The sequence below is a fragment of the Drosophila navojoa genome, chromosome 3 (assembly GCF_054131105.1).
Source record: "Drosophila navojoa isolate 15081-1374.11 chromosome 3, UAZ_NAV_1.0, whole genome shotgun sequence".
NCBI classification, from domain to species: Eukaryota; Metazoa; Arthropoda; class Insecta; order Diptera; family Drosophilidae; genus Drosophila; species Drosophila navojoa.
Genome location: NC_142891.1, coordinates 3,683,651 through 3,698,754, shown reverse-complemented (window position 1 = coordinate 3,698,754; position 15,104 = coordinate 3,683,651). Strand labels below are relative to the sequence as shown.

At 39.8% G+C, this 15,104-nt stretch overlaps 2 protein-coding genes across 2 annotated transcripts; both read right to left on the bottom strand.

Moving 5' to 3' along the window:
- Positions 1-3,439: 3,439 nt before the first annotated feature.
- LOC115562154 (uncharacterized) lies at positions 3,440-4,131 on the bottom strand. Its single transcript, XM_030382987.2, has one exon. It carries the CDS (start codon positions 4,037-4,039, stop codon positions 3,509-3,511), a length of 531 nt encoding a protein of 176 aa, XP_030238847.1. The 5' UTR covers positions 4,040-4,131; the 3' UTR covers positions 3,440-3,508.
- Positions 4,132-7,870: 3,739 nt separating this feature from the next.
- On the bottom strand, positions 7,871-10,007 carry LOC115562153 (uncharacterized). Its single transcript, XM_030382986.2, has 3 exons — positions 9,623-10,007; positions 9,393-9,515; positions 7,871-8,306 (listed from the first exon to the last, which is right to left on the bottom strand). Exons 1-3 carry the CDS (start codon positions 9,895-9,897, stop codon positions 8,150-8,152), a joined length of 555 nt encoding a protein of 184 aa, XP_030238846.1. The 5' UTR covers positions 9,898-10,007; the 3' UTR covers positions 7,871-8,149.
- Positions 10,008-15,104: the final 5,097 nt, after the last annotated feature.

The window sequence follows — 15,104 nt, the reverse complement described above, 5'->3', positions numbered from 1 at the left end:
ATTGGATAATTCCCCTGCTGAGACCCAACAATATTTACATTGAACTTCTAGCAAATGTTTTTAATGCCAGAATCAAAGTGGGATTCGATCTGAGTAAAGAGTGAAAAGTTCTCTGTGAAAGGAAAAGTGTAAGTTGTGTGTGTACGTGTACGTGTACGTGTGTGTGGGTGTGGTAATCGGAACACGTTTGCCTAATTAGCTGCCATTGCCAGCAGTTGGCAGTTGTCAAAGGAACTTGGGCAGCGTAGAGCTCGTTAAGTCATTAAAACTGCATGAAGTCAGAACTTTATGGTCTGCAAAGTTTGCGTCAAAGCAGAAGTAAGGACCTCCCCCCACCCCCTCCCCCTCCAAAAAAAAGAACAGAAGCTAAAGCAGAGTAACAGAAAAAAAGTTGGAAGAAAGAGCTCTGGAAAAGTGGGCAGCAAATGCAGAAGAAACCAAGCAACAACATCAAAGCCGACAAATGGTAATTCGTTTAAAAAGCAAAGCCAAGGCCGGGCCACAGACGCATTTCATTTGCAGACAATAAACTGGACTACAACAACAACAACAACAAGAGCAGCAGCAACACGAGAAGTCTAAATAAATTAAATTTTGAGGAACTCTTTGCATACAAAATAGACACAAGCAAATGCAAGTGCGAGCAGCTGTCAACGACTGCCTAATACTCGCCCAGGTAAGCTTGATACATAGAATTAAATATATGTTAGGACTAGGCTAAGTTTAAAGTTTGGAGCTGTAAGCCTAATGAGATCTTTCTCTATATACATATATGATTATCTTTTAACATATTCGAGATCTCTCTCTCTCTCTCTCTCTCTCTCTCTCTCTCTCTCTCGCTCCCTATATATAAGAATAGCTGAACTGAAGTTAAAAGTTTACGGCTTCTAAGCCCAAAACATATTCGAGATCTCTCTCTCTCTCTCTCTGTCTCTCTATCGAGTCCCGATGATTCGAAATGACCAGCCTTCAACCAAAAAAATTTTTGGTTGAAGGAAGTTTCAAGGCTATATAACTTCTTTTGTTTTATCGCGATTATCGATTTAGACAAATAATAAAGACTCGACTGTATAAATATCTCTAAATCTTATCTCTAAAATTTCATATGATGATATATCATATCTCATTCTGAAATCTTGTGCTACCAAAACTAATATACCCCCGTTCACTTGGTGAGCATATTAGCACCCAGGCCCCAGGCAGCGCTTTGGCCTGCAACCGATACAGGGAGGGCGCCAAACACATTGACAGCCCAAAAATGCTGTCCGTACCCTTCGCCTGCTCTCCCCGTTCGTCCCACTCTGGCACTCCAGGCATCTTCTTAGTCTTCAGTCTGGCGCAACATTGTAACAATTCGTTGCGATTTTCCACTTGTTTTGAAAGCGAGAGACCTCAACTCAGCATCAGCAGCAGCAATTGCCATTGCCATTGCTACATAGGCAGTCGAAGGGTTTGCATCGTGGCAGATTCGAAATCTCGGCATCGACAGCGGGCAAATGTGTGAATTGAATTTTCAAACAATTTCTGTTGCAGTTCGCTTTTCCTTTTGCCTCTACTTCTCCTATGGCCAGGCACACACTGCTCCTGTGACCGTGAGTCACCCTGTTGCCAGTGAATAAGCGCTGTGCACTGTGCACTGTAATGCCCTAATAAGGCGGTAAAGGTACCTTAGCTATGCAATGGGGAAGGTTGTTTTGTCGAGCTTTTAAGTTTTTTTTTTTTTTTTTTTTTTTATGAGGCAATGCATTATAGCCAACAAATTTTTAGTTTTAGTTACGAAATAAAACATTCCTCTGGTTCAAGTTCATTGAGAGTGGAAAGAGTCTAAGTGGGAAGAGTGAATTTATATTCTATTGCCTGTAAAATATAATATATATAGATAATATATTAGAATTGATTATAGTAGAGTTTCTTCTACTAAGTTATATTAAGATATCTTTCAAATATTCTGAAAAAAAAAGAAAACAAATATATAAAGTCTTGTTTATTTCTGATAACTATTTCTATGATGGGAGGTTAAAAAAGTAGATTTTATTTTAATAGAATTCCATTAAATTCAAAATTGAATTTAAGAATAAAATTAAGTTTTTCTTAAATAGTTTGAAGAATTTCAATTTATGTAAGACCAACACATTTTTCTTTTTGTTTTTATTTTTTTTTCGTCGATTGCCCATATCGTATCAATTCCAACTGTTTAAAAAATTGAGATAAATTAAAGGATTTATAAAGTTATATTAAGTAAAGCTCATTTTACGTATTTTTTTTTTACTCATTTACGATAGTTAAAGGGCATTTAGAATTCGTCGAACAGTTTTGGCTTATTCCTTTGTTATTTCGTTTCGATTTGGGTTCTGCTTTGGACTTGAAACGTGCATGATTTGAGATTTGATTTGCTGTGCGGCTGTGGCAAACGCGCTTTTGGCTACATTACAACCATGACGGTTGCTACTACTCCTACTCCTGCTCCGACTCCATCGACTGCTGCTTGTGATCCTTAACCAACTGGCTTTGGCTCTGTTTATCCTGTCGCATCCTGTCCGATTCGTTTGTGTTTGTGGCGGCATTTTAAACATTTCGCTCACGTTTCGGATGTTTATGCCATTAGCGTTTAAGTTCCCATACAAAATGCGAAACGGTTTGCGATTTTCCTTTTGTTCAGATCCGTTGGGTGGGCAGCAACAGCAGCAGGGGGCTAACTTGACGTGGGGCGTGGCACATTGTTATTTGTAATCGATGCTATTGCGACTTGTTGTAAATTTGTATAGAGTTTAATATGAAAGCGGAAAACGAATATGAAATGGCAAAATTTGATGGGATCGTTAGATATTTTATTTATTATTTTATAAAGGATATAGAGGACTTTTATTATATATGACAAATGAACTATAAAATTTGTGACAGAGAAAAATAATTGGAAATGTTTTTTGGGATTTTATTATATGAGCTTACAGCTTTACTTCTATATAAATTTGCATTATATTAGAATGCAGGAAGCAGTTGATATTGTTTCAGATATAGTTATATACCGATTTCTGGCTTAGTTTTTCTTTTAGTATATTTTGTATCGTGTATGATTATATTAGATAACATATATTATTTTGAAAGTAAAACTCGTAGAAATATTTATCCTATGCAAGTCCATTCGGTGCATTCCCGACCTCAATATTTACCAATTCATTTTGAGGGAATACCACTAATGAAGCCAAAGATTTTGCTCATCGAAACTCATTGAAACATTGATTTACTCTTACACAATATTTACTTATATATTTTGAGGGAATACCACTAATATACTCAAATTAAATATTTTGCTCACTCTATTTTAAATGGATATCAAAATTGATTTACCAATTACCCATAGGCAGCCCGATTAGCGAAACTCTGGTACCTCTAATAATTAACCATTACTAATTACCCATAGGCAACCCGGTTAGCAAACTTTTACACAATATTTACATATTTATTTTGAGGGAATACCACTAATACACACAAATCAAAGACTTCCACATCATTGGCAACAGGGACAGCAATTGGTGTTGCAGGCGCTGAGGCTCAGATCCACTCGATCAGTGCCCTCCGGCATGCCCCACCCATTGCTGGTCGCCGTCGCATTCGATGTGAACTCTTTATCGATGCCATCCTGTAGCAGTTGCGCCGTCACAGCTCGAATCGGCGCATTCGAGTCGTCCAAATCCAGCTCACACACGCAGTTGGCATGCAGATTGAAGACGGGCTGCAGCCACTGAGCTTTGGACTTGGCTTGGCTCTTACGGCAGCCTCGTTGCTTTGTGCGTTTCCTTTTCTTGTTGCGCCGCTTGGGACTATCGTGAATTTTGTGCGTGGGCTTGGCGGGCCCTGTGATGGCCGCCTGGATTTCCGACTCGTACAGTCGCTGGTGTCGCTCGGCTGAGCTCGTGCGGCTCGACATCGAGCAGTAGCGACTGTTGATGTGGTCTATGGTCTGCAGTGTCTCCTCGAAGGCCACCTCCAGCTGCTCCACGGTCTGCAGCGTCTCCCACAACAATGTGTTCTTCATCATTTTTTCTACTTAAAATTTGACGTGTTTGAAAATGTTTTTTGATAATTAATGCTTGGATATTATAAAATGCTTGGATTTTTTATATATTGGGTAGAATATTTGCTGAATAAATTAATGATATAATATTTACCTCAATCCCTTCCACAAACTCTTAGTCAAGTTATAAATTCTCTCTTTCTAAGCCAAAAGCATATTTATTTATAATTCCTATGCAAATCCTATTTATAGCCTTTCTTGCTTCTCTGTATTTCTACATGTCCATAAAACTGACTTACGACCTGTCAAATATATGAAGTATATGAATATATAAAACAATGTTGATAAATTCCCAAAAAGCCAAAGGCCACAAATTTAATGGTAAAATGTGAAAAATGTGCACAAATTAGGGGCTGTCATTGCTCGTATATCTGCGCATTATTAACAGCTCCGCCCACAGCCTGCACCCAGAAGAAGGAAAAATAATGTAAAGATGGGAAAATTAAGCCCAGACTCATATACATGCGAACTGTCTATACATCATAGCCCAGGCACACACCCGTCAGGCCAGTCAGGGTGGGGAGGCTTCGGTCGTAATAGGCGAATATCTTTTCATAATGCGCGCTGAGCTCTGCCAGCAGCTGAGAAAGTAGTTTCCATTTCCGCAACGCGAGCGAACATGCAAAACAACACGAGCACAGGGAAAGCAGCCGAGGCAGCAGAGAAAACAAATAAGGGTGCTTCAAATGGAGACTGATCGACGGGCAGATGCCCTATAAGTTGCAGAATTTAATGCATTGCACCTAACTGTGCAAGTAGTAGTGCTTAGCAATACTAGATACCCTGGAACTAGAGGAGATGCTCGACATAAATGGAAAGACCCTGGAATCCAAATGGATTTGATAATATTTTTGTTATTGGATAATGAAAATTGATAGTACGAATTAGGAATGAGAAAGAACGATTTCGAGAAATATTATTATGAAAAATATTCATTCACCAATATTGCGAGGATGATTATAATGCTAACATATTAGTAGAACTCTTATCGCTTATTAGATTCCGCTTAAGTCTTCCGAGACTTTACACAAATATATATTGAGAACTACAATATTTCATTATGATATAATAGTTCCACTCAGAGCCACATAGAGCCACGTCCACTCATCTAACCTTACCAAATCACAAACACAACCCTCACTATCACATATGCTCCCTTTAAAACCAACTCACCTCACACATGCGCTTTAAATGTTTGCTGGGTATAAAAATTGGATTATATTAATTTGAATTAATAACATATTTTCCGGCAGACTTTTCCTCTGGAATGTTGTTATGCTATGCGGCGCAGCCAGAGATGGGGCGGAAAAACCCTCACAATTTTCTTGTTATAATTTGCTTGTCTATGCGTAACGAGGCGCGCTCTGATTTATAATATGCGTAGCTTGAAGGACTGCTATAATAACCAACCGACTTACCTATCTACGTCCTCTTTATTTGTCTGCATAGCTATGCTTGTTGTTGTTGTTGTTGTAGCTGCGAGGTATTCGTCTCTTTAATGTGCTCTTAATATAAAGTTAATTTGCATCGGCATTTAACGCACTGAGTTCAGTTCGACTGTAGTTTTCGGTTATTAAGTGATGTACAGTGAAGAGTGGCTAAAGAGCACAGTTTTCTAGTCTTCAATTCTATTGTTCTTTGAAATGCAGCAGACAAAAATGTTTATAATATAAGATTTTTATATTGAGTAGAGCAAAAAAAAAAAAAAAAAGAAAAGAAATATGACTAAAACTCATTGGTTTTTAGTACCCACATAAAAAAAAAAAATTAAAATTTTTTTTTAATATATAAAAAAAAATAAAATTAAAAAAAACATGCATGTAACATGTAAATTAACATGTATCTAAAGACTGTTTAATAATGAAATTCTAAATATTTTTTATTTTTTAAGAATTTTTATATCAGCAAAAATACAATTTTTTTTCGTTAAAAATATTTCACTACAAAATAAAAATGTTAATTTTATAGATGGAATCCAAACAGGAAAATAGTTAGTATAAAAATCACATATCTGAAATATTTCAGATATTGATATTTATTTTTAATAAATTCAATATTATCAAAGAATAGTCTGTACCAAAAGTTTCCTGATTTATGCTGAAGATAATTATAAAAGTTTCATCAACTTCAACTCCTTTCACCTACTACATGTTCCAATCAGATATCACTATAATGAATGCTCACAGTTTATGGAATTTAAAGTCTGATTGGCATTTCAGTCAAGCTTTCGAGTTTTGAGTGTCGAGTTTCGAGTGCTTAAAGTGCATTAAGATTGAACCTATGTGGGTGAGAGAAGAGAAATGCGCAGCATCAGTGTCGTCCACATGGACCACATGCCAACCCTTGCCCACCTCTTTAGCTCGTCTAAACCCATTGCCTTGCATGCCCCCTCATTTTACCCCTTTTCCCTTTTTTTTGGTCAGTTAACAGTGCAGCGCAGCGGCAATTTATTGACTGTATTGAGACGGGCTACGTGCCGCACATAAACCGCACTTATCTGGCTGACTGACTAACTGACTGAATGCCTCGCTGCCAGCTGCTTGGCCGGCATTCGCTCTGCTTTGCTGCTGCGTCCTGCGTCCTTCCAGCCACTTCCTGCCACTGAAAGGCGATAGCAGCCAAGTCGAAGAAAAATTGCATGCGGTTTCGAGAGCAGCAGCTAAATTAATGTGTCTGTCCATGTGCGGTGCACAGCGAACTGTCTCCCCTTTACCCTTGTGCCCTCGCCTGTGCCACTTGCCAGAGCTTCCTGCTTCTGCAGCCATCTCCTTCTCCCTTCCATCTCCTCCCTTCCTTTCAGCTTCAACTCTTAAGCAAATACTCGCAAACGTGCCCGTGGCATGCATATCAAAATGATGTATGCGTGTTAGATATGTTATAAATTTTATTCTAGCTTCAACTTCTACTTATCTGCTTACTCTTTTCTCCATTTGTACACACACACACGCATACAGATGCACAACTACAGCCACAGCTGCAATCAGTTATTAAACGCTTGACTGATTGACGGGCAATAGCATTTGATTCTGATTAGAAATGAGCAGCCACAAATACCAACTAGAAGACAGATAGAATGGAAGATAAACAGACTGAGTAGGAGAGGGTTTAAGCGAGATGTGAAGGAGGGCTAGTGGGAAAGAGAAAGAGTGAGAGAGAGAGAGAGAGAGAGCTTCATTAATAGTAGTTGGGAAATAAAAGTATAAATGGAGTTTGGAACTCAATTATTGACTAGACAAATATCACTATTTAAATAGGAAAGTAAAGAAAAAGACATAAAGAGAGATAGAGATAGGAATATAGACAGAGAGAGAGAGCGAGAGAGAGGCCTGTATAAATGGAGTTTGGAACTCAATTATTAACTAGAAAGAAAAGAAAGAGAGGGAGCGAAATATATATATAGATCGAGAGAGGGAGAATTCGCGAAAGAAAGACAGCTTCATTAGTAATATTTAAGCAAGAAAGAAAATCAAACGAGTGGAATATATATTTCTATACAAGCAAACCTAGCTAATCCAAGAAACTAATTTACTATCCTCATTATTCAATTAAGCAACAAAGTTGAGTAGCCATCGATTTCTATCGAGAGCACTTAAATTTTAGATACTTCTCCTGCAGCTTATGCAAAAATCACTTGTCCTTCAATTTGACTAGAATGTCGGTAATTTTCAGCGAACGTTACTCAACACTGCTGCGCGCAGCTACTTAGCATAACTGCTGCATATTTGCGAATGCAGCTGAGACCCGGCTGCCGAGGGCCAGATAATTGTGAATCCCCAACACGAGCTGCGCTTCAAATGAAGTGAAAGTCGCACTTTTATTTGTATTAAATATTTACGACAAAGCATCAGCAGGAAAAGCAATTTCCAAAACGTGGCTCACTGCAAAGTGAAATTCAAGTCCAAGGGGGCGCGTCTTAGCCGGGCTGCCGGTGCGGGGTAAGTGCGGCACTCGAAAGTGCTTTTCGCTGCTTCACTCCAGCTGCACTCGGTAGGGAGAGCGCGGTGTTAGGGGGAGTGTGAGCGAGTGAGAGAGTGCTCGAGCCTGGCAGCGCGCGGGCGGCAGTCATTAGATCTGTTAAAAGCGTCGCGTGCGCTGCGATTCGAGTCGTTTGAGTATCTCCTCGAGGCGTCTTCTTTCCTTCACTGTCAGAACCTTTTCCAGCGTTTCCAGCGTTGAGTTGATTTCCCGTTTCGAGTGCAACGGCAGCCACAGCGTTGTGATCGAAAATGTTCTGCAGGGCAAGAAGTCGACGTTAGTAGTTAACTGACAGTTGAGTGCATGGAAAACGCTTGAGCAAGTGTTACATCTGCATATATGGGTGTCGAATATCGATAAATGTCAGGTGATTAACTGCCAGTTTAAATGTAGAAAACTCTTGTAGGCAATGAGTAAACTTTTAGGAATTAACAGCGAATGTTATAGCTACCGCTAACTACTAGTTAAATGGGATGTATCTGATGAGAAATTAAGTTGATTATATTATGGTTAAACAGCTTCTTGCTTCTTGATCAAATCTAACTGCCAGTTAAATTTAGTGCTGTTACTGTGAATGGAACTGTCAAAAATTTATCAATAAAAAGTTCATCTATTTAGGTTATAGTTTCATGATGACTGCGCTATAGAGTCTAAGACGAAAAGCCGTAATAAATGAATTCTTAGAAAAAAAAGTTCATATCAAGCTTACACATCTTTCCACCTTCCACATATTTTGTGAAATGTACTGTTTGGCAAAGATATGAAAGCAAAGAAGAAAGCATATCAGATTGCTTTTCATTAAACTTAACTGGCAGTTAAATATATAGGGAAAGAATATATTCTTAAAAAATTATATGTGTTTGAATAGCTGGCCTTTAGAAAATGAAAAATCAATTAAATACATTTTTAAAATTAAAAGATCATGCTGTCACAGTTTGACAAGCAGTCTATCCTAATGTTAAATATCAAAGAAAGGAAACGAATATGTATAAAAGGCTGTTGTTCTCTTAAGTTGACTGCCAGTTAAGCATGCATACATAAATCCTAATAGGCAGGAGTAATATTGCCTTCAATTATTAACCGCCTGTTAAAAGTATTTACTGCAGCACAAGCTCTAGCTGTCAAGTTCTGCCTGAGCAGTCCATCTAAATGTTAAAGGCCTGACATCTAGTTAAATATGCATTGCTATCTATTTCCTTTTCGTTTTTGTCAGCTAACAGAGATGAGCTTATTGCAATGAAACCTCTTATCAAGTGGAACTGTCAAAGCGAATTGTGAATTGTAAATTGTGGATGGTAAATTGGAGTTGGCTAATTGAATTCTCGGAATTTGTTTCGCTCACCTGTGCACGCGCATTGCGTCGATGGCGCAACGTTGCATCTGCTCGTGCATTGCCATTTCCCAGCGGAAACGCTCGTTATATCTGCGAAACGCGGCTACATAGCGTCTATGGCATATGTCAGCGCTTTAACAAGGGGGCGTAACGGAGGGGCGGGGGGTGAGAAAATTGTAAAATGTATTAAATCAACAGGAAATTGCAATTTTCACACAATTTGATTCGATCTTACGTACTAGGTGGGCTCCTTTTCGCTCGGCTGAGGCCTCTGGCCGAAGCCCACGCGTCTGGCTAGAAGCACTCGATACCATTGCTTCTGCAATGTATTCATTGGACGCTTGAAGGGATTGGCAACGGCATTGGCATGAGTCTGAGTTGGGGCCTGACTCTGGATTGGGGCTTTGTTGGTCTCCGGCTGGCGTTTGGCTTTCAGCTTTTCCATTTCGCTTTGCTTTGCCGTTTTACAAGTTTTCCGTATTAAGTTAGAGATTGCTTCCTTACCGTTGGGCATTTGCCAATGCACTGTGGAAATGTTGTTGTTGTTGTTCCGCAATTGTTGTTCCCAGCCCTTGTTGTTGTTGGTGTTGCTATTGGCGCCGTGTTGTCAGGCAGCTCCATGACGAGTTTATCGAACCAACATGGCAAATGGGTTACGCGGCATTGGCTATTGGAGGTAGATATAGAAAGAGAGAGAGAGAGAGAGAGAGAATGAGAGAGAGAGAGAGAGAGAGAGAGAGAGAGAGAGAGAGAGAGAGAATGAGAGAGAGGGAGAGAGAGGGAGGGAGAAGGGCAACTGTTGCATATGCGAATGCATTTTGTGTGTTTCAGCTGAATGTGGCATATCGTTCGCTTGTCTGCCGGATGAGAGATTGATGTTCTATAAATGAATAAACGAAATGCTTTCGTACACTGATTGAGTGGGGTTAACAAGGGAGCAGCAAACCAGTGCAGGTTGGCTTGGGCCAATAGTTCCTCTTCTTCTTCTCTTTTGTAAAATAAAATAGATTGTGTTTACGTTTCTATCATCTACGATGAGGTTGTTGCTTAGAGCAGAATGAAGGTTTTTAGGCAAGTGGATCAATGGAGAACATTCATATTTATGAGTGCTATATGGAGCTGTATTAGAGCTTTGAGAGAGCTTCAAGAGCGCTTATAAAGAATTTTCGTAAATTAAGAATTTCTTTTTGGAAACGAGAGCTTGAAAGGAGCTTTAAGAGAGATTTAATGGAACGCTATAAGAAATTTGAAAAAGATATGTGAGTTTGGTGTAGATTTTTTTTGAGTTTGAAGAGAGCTTTAAAGCTTTTCGAGTTTTTTGAGGGGCATATAAAAGCTTTGACAGCACTCTAAAGAACCATAAGAAAAATTTTACTGACTAGGGTTTCGAGTATTGTAAGTAAAGAGTATTAAAATTTCCGCAGCTATCCCTACCATGTTCAGCATCTTTCGTTCAGCATTTCGTTCCTGCTACATCATCAAATCAAATTGCATAACCAAATAAACCCAAAGAACCTTTTACAGTCTCTGTTTTCTGCTGATCTCATTATGAATTCGTATGCCTAATATTGTCAACAAATGCTGCCTCTTCTATTAACACATGTGCTGCCTTTCTGATGTTATTACAGGGTATCCTTCACCCTACTTAATCAGCTAAATAAACCCATTTTTCAGCACAGCTCCCGGCTCTAAGCTGGCTTAATAACTTCTGGCCTCAGCCGACTCGCATCTAATCACTTTCATATTTCATCGAAAGGGTTAAGCACATAAAGGACACTCGTGCATGGCTTTCGGTTGTAGCTTAGAAAGTTTGACCCAGTCACATGCGATTGACAGACAGCCCCACACGCCCACGTCCATACACCCACACACTCATCCCATCACGTTCCCAAAAATAGGCCAACAACAACAGCAAAAGTGGGCACAAGAACAATATGCTATATAAGCCATAGCGTAGTCGTAGCGTAGAGGGAATTGCACTAAGAAATCGCAGCTGTCACAGCTGCTGTCTGTCGTTGTCTCTCTGGCTGTTCGACAGCTCGACTGTTTGACTCTGCGACTGTTGGGCTGGCACTTTGCCGAGTCGACAACAAAACAAAACTATTGAACTGCGCGACGGCGCCTGTCGCCGTTTATGGCCCGTCGCAGAAGGCAATCATAGAAATGTGCTCTAATTTAAAGTGCCATAAAACAAGAACAACAAAAAATGGAATCTGTAGTGTTTTAGCGGGGAGTTACTGACGGCAAGATCATCTATAATGTACTGGGAATACCAATAAAATATCGATTTTAATCGATTATAGGAGGAAACAAAAACCTATCGATAAGCAAAGCAGCCTAAATTTGATTTCTAAATGCAATGTAGATTTTATAGATATAAGACGAAAAAAGTACGAGTGGACGGAAGAATAGACAGAAGAATGGACGGACTGATCTAATCTAGTGGACGGATAAGCTAAGGAACAGAAGGACAAAGGATTGTTGGAGCCATGAAGGAAACGCTGGTCAGACGCACAGGTAGACGAATGACGAGATAGACGAACGGATTTATTGAAGAATGAACAAATGGATAGACGCATAGATCAGTCTATCCACCTCACTGTCCGAGTTATATAAGCTGACGAGCCTTTAAAGGATTGGATAGGCAAGTTGAACAATCTTAGAGCCTATACTGCGACTGCCTATATACAAAAATAAGTACAGGTATATCTATCTCCTCCTCTCCAACAAGCACACAACCTATATACCCCATCGAGGCACACGCATTGGGTAACAAAAACAACAGGAAAAGCAGATGTGCAGCCGCTGCCAAGACAGCATATGACACGAATTGAAACTGTTGCCAGAAACTGCAGTTGGCTAAAATGATTTCTATTTGTTTTTTCCACAATTTTTTATGTTTTTTATGTCTGTTTGTGCTGCGAGTTGAGTTTGGTGGTTGGCTTTTGGTCGGTTTGCTGGGGTCAGGTCGAGCTGGGTCGGATCGGGTCGGGTCGTGCCAATATCAACATTAGTTGCCCGTAATGTCCTGAACTTTGCGTTGTTCGCTCTGTTTGTCTTTTATTTTATAGATTTTTTTTTCTGTTAGGGTCTCAGCTGTTGGCAGCAGCGTCTTTGTCAGCGCTTATTGATGGCTGCCACGGCTAAATGTTTTTCAATTTATTTTATTTGGCAATTTTTTGTTGTCTTTTTTCTGGCTGCGTGTTTTTCCATGAGTATAAAGTACAATACAATTTATTGGCATCTCATGTCCTTTTATATTGTTTCGGCCTGCGCTGCGTATTAGCAGTTTGATTGATGCAGCAACAAAATTTTGCTGCATACTTTCAGGCTGACATTTAAAAATCGAATGGCGCGCGAGTGCGTGTGTTAAAGCGAGACAACTAGCTGCTGCAATGTGAGCACGTAGGGGCCATTAGCTATTTAATGGCTGACGGAAGTTATTGAAATTGCGAAATAAGCGCATTTATCATACGATTTGAGCTGAGTTCAATTACTTGAAGGAATCATGTAGAATAATGTGAAAAATATGGAACAAATGAGATATGGGAATAGTAGCAATAATTATTATTATTATTATTTTTTTTTTTACAGGTCTTACAGGTCAACTAAAAATTCTCTCATATCACACAAATTTATTTAAAATTCGCTCATTTCAAAAGTCAATTAATATAGACAGAGTGAAAACGATGAAGCTGCCCTGGCATATGGTTAATGAATCTTATTAAGCCAATAGCCCGACCAATTAAGTTGAAAGCAAACAGTTTAAAGCTTTGAACTGTTTACAGAGCGAAGACAACGAATGACAAACTGCCAAATGAGTAAATGGATGAACGGATAAGCGACAGACAGGCAGGCAGACGGAAGCTGGGGCACATTGATGTGAGAGGGGGCGTGGCACTAGCAAATGCACAATGAGTTGATAATCCCTAAGGCAAACAGACATAGAGAGAAGTTGTGAAGGCATATGAAGTTGGCGCTGGGATGGGCTGAGCTGGGTTGGCTTTGGGCTCGGGCTGGGGTTTGTCTGGGAATCAGACTATGCATATAAGTATGCAAAAGCCATAAAGCAACAATAATAAACGCGCATCATCATCAGCGGTTGGTTTGTTGCTGCTGTCAGCAGAAAAGTATGAAATATCATCTAAAATAGGAAATGCGTAAATGCGAAATCCAACGCAACGGAAGCGCAGCTCAACGTACGCTGATTCCCAGCGAGGCATACACACGCACCATCACACATAGAATACACACACACACACACACACACACACACACGCGCATTTATATAGCGAGTGTATGAAAGTCAATTTTTCATTTAGATAACTTTGACATACGCAAACGTCATGGCTTGCTTTAGCCCCAGGCTTGGCAATGGTGGTGGTGGTGTTTGGGGTGGGCGTGGCTGGGCGGCTATGCATAACGATTGAGATTGGAGTTCAGAACAAGCTCCTGACAGGCTGCCACTGATGGCGCCCAGTCGGGCACAAAGCGCCAAAATGCGGGCAGCGTTTTGATAAATGAATATTCGACAAAGCCAAAGCTAACGAATGTGTGCGATGTGAGGGTGTGCGTGTGTGTGTATGCGTGTGCATGTGTTGTGTGTGTGGCTTAAATGAAATGTTAACAATTAAAAGCAGAAAGCACGAAAAGACTATCAAAATACATAATAAGCCGCTGAGGCTGTTTACACGCGCGTTCGCCTTAATACGCGGCGTATGCGCAATATTACGATTATAAATTATGCTTTGCTCAAACTAAGGGCTGCTTCTTGGGGTTGCGCCCCAGCCAGTTTAGTGTAAAACTAAGCCAAACAATATTATGAGCCATGGCACAAGTGGCAAAAAGGGATAAAGCCCCCGAAAACCGGCTTCAAGTGGGATTTTCATTATTTTTACCCAGGCCAGGGCGTATTTGCTGTTGTCTTAGCTGTTTGTTGTTGTTGCTGTTGCTGTGAAATGAAAACAAGTTATTTTGTATTTGCACAGCGCCTTACACATTGTTATAATCATAAAAAGTATTAAAAAGTAACAGGGCGGCTGCAATCGAGGGGGAACCCGGACGTCAGGTGGGTCGACGCTGCCATTTGAAGTTGATTGCCCATTTTTGCGGAAGCTACACTTGTTTATCTACTCGAGCCCCACTGCGAAGGGCTGTGCTGCTCCGAGGGGGTTACTCAGCCGGCGAGGCGTGGGGGCGGGGGGCCAAGCAAGTAAGCAAGCAAGCATATTGGATGAGAATCTGGTCGCGGCTTGTATGCGAACGTTTGCGCTTACGTTAGCGTGAAATGATGTTCAGGTAATAAAGCGAAAGCGTCCTCTCTGCTTGGGCTAAGCGCGCTGCACAGGTGCGCTACAGAGGCGAGCAGCAAGATCTTGAGTGAAAGAGATGAATGAATGATGGCTACAGAATGTAATGGATTGAGTGATAAGAAGAAAAAATAAATGTCTTGGTATATTTGACCTGAAGAAGGAAATTTCTTAAACAATTGAAAAATAAATAATTAAATTATATTTATTGGAATAGATTGCATGAAGAGGGGATATTCTATTTTATTTATTTTTTTAAACTATATAATTGTTTAGTAGAAAAAGATTTCCTAAGCTGTCTAAGAGCCTATGATATATATGTATATTTCTTTGTTTTTTTCTTTTATTTTTGTTAACGAATTTTATATTATTTTATTTTCTTTTAAATATATATTTTTAATGTTTAAAAATG